We start from the raw sequence: 3511 nt of genomic DNA, 5'->3' as shown, positions 1-3511 counted from the left end.
CATATGTGGGGTCACACTCCAGCTTCCCTGGAGGCCTTCTCCAGGACCCACAGAGGAAGAACAGCGATGCTGTGTCTGGCCCTGTACTAACTGGGGCATTTCATGCTGCTGACCTGCATTCCTTGCCTCCACCAGGGCTGTGGGTGCCCTGGTCTAGAAAAGTCATAGTTGACCCCTCCCATCCCCTACACAATCCAAGAGCTTCCCAGGCTCCAATCCCAGAAATATCCCACCACCAGAATGGGATGCATTCCTGCACTAAATTATGGTTGCCCCTTTCCGTAGATGTCAGCTGCTGAGGACCTCAGAATCAGACTTCCCAGGAAAAGGGCAGGAGAGAGGGCAAGGAGGCAGGGCAAGGAGGCAATGGGAAGGGGACACGGTCAATCCCACTGGTGCGGTCCTAGGCCTGAGCATAATGATGTTGGGCTCCTGAACCCCACAGAGCAGTCTCACCCACATACCTGCCTGCCTGGGAGCCAGGCCCAGCCATGCCCAGCCAGGCTAGAGAGGAGGCGTGGGCCAGGAGAGAAGAGCCACAGGTGTTTGCTCTGAATATGTGCCCGGGGAAATCCAACCTCCTGCCTGCCCACCCAATCACTCTCGCTTGGCTCATTGGCCCAGAAAGCCCCACCCAGCAGGGGAGTGAGGAACAAAAGCTGCCTCCATGAGGTCCTGAGGCAGACGGACAAGCCTAAGGACAAGGGAGGAGCTACTGGACCCAAGAAGGGTGAGGACTGAATAGGGCAGGAGGCTGGCCGGAAGAAAGCAACCAGCTGAGCTGAGGATATCCAAGGGATCTCAGGCTGTGAGCTGGGCTTTAGGGAGGCAGTCAGAGGCTCAGGGTCCCTAAAGGATCCCCAGGGAAGTGCCAAGGAGGAGAAGGAATGTCCTGGCTGACCTAAGGGAGGACAGAAGATTAGGGAAGAGGGGGGATCAGGAAGTAATGGGTTTCAGTTCAGTTTAACAAACATCTATTGTGTGTCCACTGGGCCAGGCCAGTGCTGGGTGCTAGGGAGACAGAGGTGAAGAGCCTGCCCTCTAGCAGCTGACAGTATGGCAAAAAAATAAGACAGGTGAATAGACCATTTGGGTACAGGCGATACCTCTTGCTTGGAAAATGTCCCAGGCACACGATGTCTGAAGAGGCTGAGAGCAGAGTCAGTGATTGGGGACAGGGAGGGAAGAGGGTAGGAGGAGGGGAGGGTTTGGAGATGGAGCCTGATGGGGACTCCAGATAAGGGGGTGTGGAGGTCGGAGTCCACAGGACAGGGGCCTGAGAGGAAATAATGGAAATGCGGCTAGCAAACAGCCACTAAATGGACAGAGGAGGGGGTGCCCTGAGAGAAAGTAAATGGGGAGTCCAGACCATGCCAGAATCCATCCTGGGTCCTTCCTAAAGCTGGAATGGTTAGAATTCCAGAGGAACCCACTGTGGTCAAGACAGTCAGCCCTCAGGCCCCAGCATCAATACATGGGTTGGCAGGGATGATATCAAGTCCCCATGATTCCAAAGCACCTCTCTTTAGTTTGGGAGGGAATGCCAGGGCAGAGAACCTTCCTGGAGCCAGAGGCAAGGAGTAAGGTTGAAGATTGTTCTGGGATTTACCAAGGGGCTGATGTGAACATCCCCAGCACAGGGCCAGGCTCTTGTTGGTGTTCAGTAAAAATGGGATGGATCTGACAACTGATAAGGGTACGTTCCCACCCTTCCTGCCCTGGCCCAGCCCTGACAGCTGACGGGAGAGCAGATCATCCAATTCAAACCTTCCCACAATCTCTTTAGAAGTCATGGGCTGAAACATGGGGTAATAGAGGTTGGCTGGCATGTCCATGCAGGATGATTGTCTTCACATGTATCTATTACCTTGTAGAATAAAATAGATCCTGATTTTGGAACCCGAAGGCCAAAGTGCAAGACTCTGCTACTTCCATCTGTGGACCCTTGGGTGGGTATCTCTGGGCCTTCACTTACTCTTTGTGAAATGGGGACAGGGGCAATCCCTACCCTACCAAGTCATTGGGAGTGAGGACATGATGACACGGTGATTGTGAAAAGATTTTTTCCATCGCACCAGCATTAAGCGTGCCCATCTCCAGGTTCCCCCAGGCCTCAAGGCTCCCAAAGCCTGAGTGGGTGGGTAGCACCCAGGTATAGATCTTCCACGTGCAGTACCCAGGACACAGCCAGCATGAACTGGGCATTTCTGCAGGGCCTCCTGAGTGGCGTGAACAAGTACTCCACGGCTCTGAGCCGCATCTGGCTGTCTGTGGTGTTCATCTTTCGCGTGCTGGTGTACGTGGTGGCGGCGGAGGAGGTGTGGGACGATGAGCAGAAGGACTTTGTCTGCAACACCAAGCAGCCCGGCTGCCCCAACGTCTGCTATGACGAGTTCTTCCCCGTGTCCCACGTGCGCCTCTGGGCCCTGCAGCTCATCCTGGTCACGTGCCCCTCGCTGCTCGTGGTCATGCACGTGGCCTACCGTGAGGAACGGGAGCGCAAGCATCGCCTGAAACACGGGCCCAATGCCCCGTCCCTGTACAACAACCCGAGCAAGAAGCGGGGCGGGCTGTGGTGGACGTACTTGCTGAGTCTCATCTTCAAGGCCGCTGTGGATGCCGGCTTCCTCTATATCTTCCACCGCCTCTACAAGGATTACGACATGCCCCGCGTAGTGGCCTGCTCCGTGGAGCCTTGCCCCCACACTGTGGACTGCTACATCTCCCGGCCCACGGAAAAGAAAGTCTTCACCTACTTCATGGTGACCACAGCTGCCATCTGCATCCTGCTCAACCTCAGTGAGGTCTTCTACCTGGTGGGCAAGAGGTGCACGGAGATCTTCAGCCCCAGGCACCGGCGGTCTCGGCGCCGGGAACGCCTACCCGACACCTGCCCACCGTATGTCCTCTCCCAGGGAGGGCACCCTGAGGATGGGAACTCTGTCCTAATGAAGGCTGGGTCGGCCCCAGTGGATGCAGGTCGGTATCCATAATCTGCGAGGTCAGCAGATAAGATCACCAGATCCCCCCACCTGAGGCCACCCAGGAAAACAGGCAGGGGCAGGGGCATCCTTACCGTAGCAGGGTGGTGAGGACGGTGGCTGTGGGGGCTCAGGAAGCTCACCCAGGGGCCAATGTGGGAGGTGGCGGGTAGTTTGGTCCCTGGGTCCTGAGCCTCAGGGGAGGGAGGTTGATGGCTGGCGGGGATTTTGTATATGGCAATAGTGTATGTCAAACCTCTTAATAAATACGATTTTCCCAGTACTTTGCAGACCAAATGGGGAGTGGCGGATAGGAAAACGGGGGTGGGGGGATTAGGTGGACCTCAGAGAGGATGCCAAGGCAACTCGGTGAGCACCTGAGCACCAGAACCTCAGATCCAGGCTCACCCATCACCCCCCAGCACACACAGAGTGTGCCCCCAGGACATGGTGGGGAGTGCCTAAAGGCAGAAGGTACTCCAGGGGCCTCTTGGTTCTGCAACCAGCTGACCAAAGCCGGAGGAGATGAA

General features: G+C 56.3%; 1 protein-coding gene across 1 annotated transcript; it reads left to right on the top strand.

Moving 5' to 3' along the window:
• The first annotated feature begins 682 nt into the window (after positions 1-682).
• GJB4 (gap junction protein beta 4) lies at positions 683-3264 on the top strand. Its single transcript, XM_045375105.3, has 2 exons — positions 683-730; positions 1875-3264. Exon 2 carries the CDS (start codon positions 2193-2195, stop codon positions 2991-2993), a length of 801 nt encoding a protein of 266 aa, XP_045231040.2. The 5' UTR covers positions 683-730; positions 1875-2192; the 3' UTR covers positions 2994-3264.
• The last annotated feature ends 247 nt before the right edge of the window (positions 3265-3511 follow it).

The sequence above is a fragment of the Macaca fascicularis genome, chromosome 1, assembly GCF_037993035.2.
Source record: "Macaca fascicularis isolate 582-1 chromosome 1, T2T-MFA8v1.1".
In the NCBI taxonomy this organism is placed as follows: Eukaryota; Metazoa; Chordata; class Mammalia; order Primates; family Cercopithecidae; genus Macaca; species Macaca fascicularis.
This window is presented reverse-complemented; position numbering and strand designations above follow the sequence as displayed.

Bases quoted from the DNA above. Each gene is read 5' to 3' on its own strand.
- GJB4 (XM_045375105.3), top strand. From the start codon at position 2,193: ATGAACTGGGCATTTCTGCAGGGCCTCCTGAGTGGCGTGAACAAGTAC.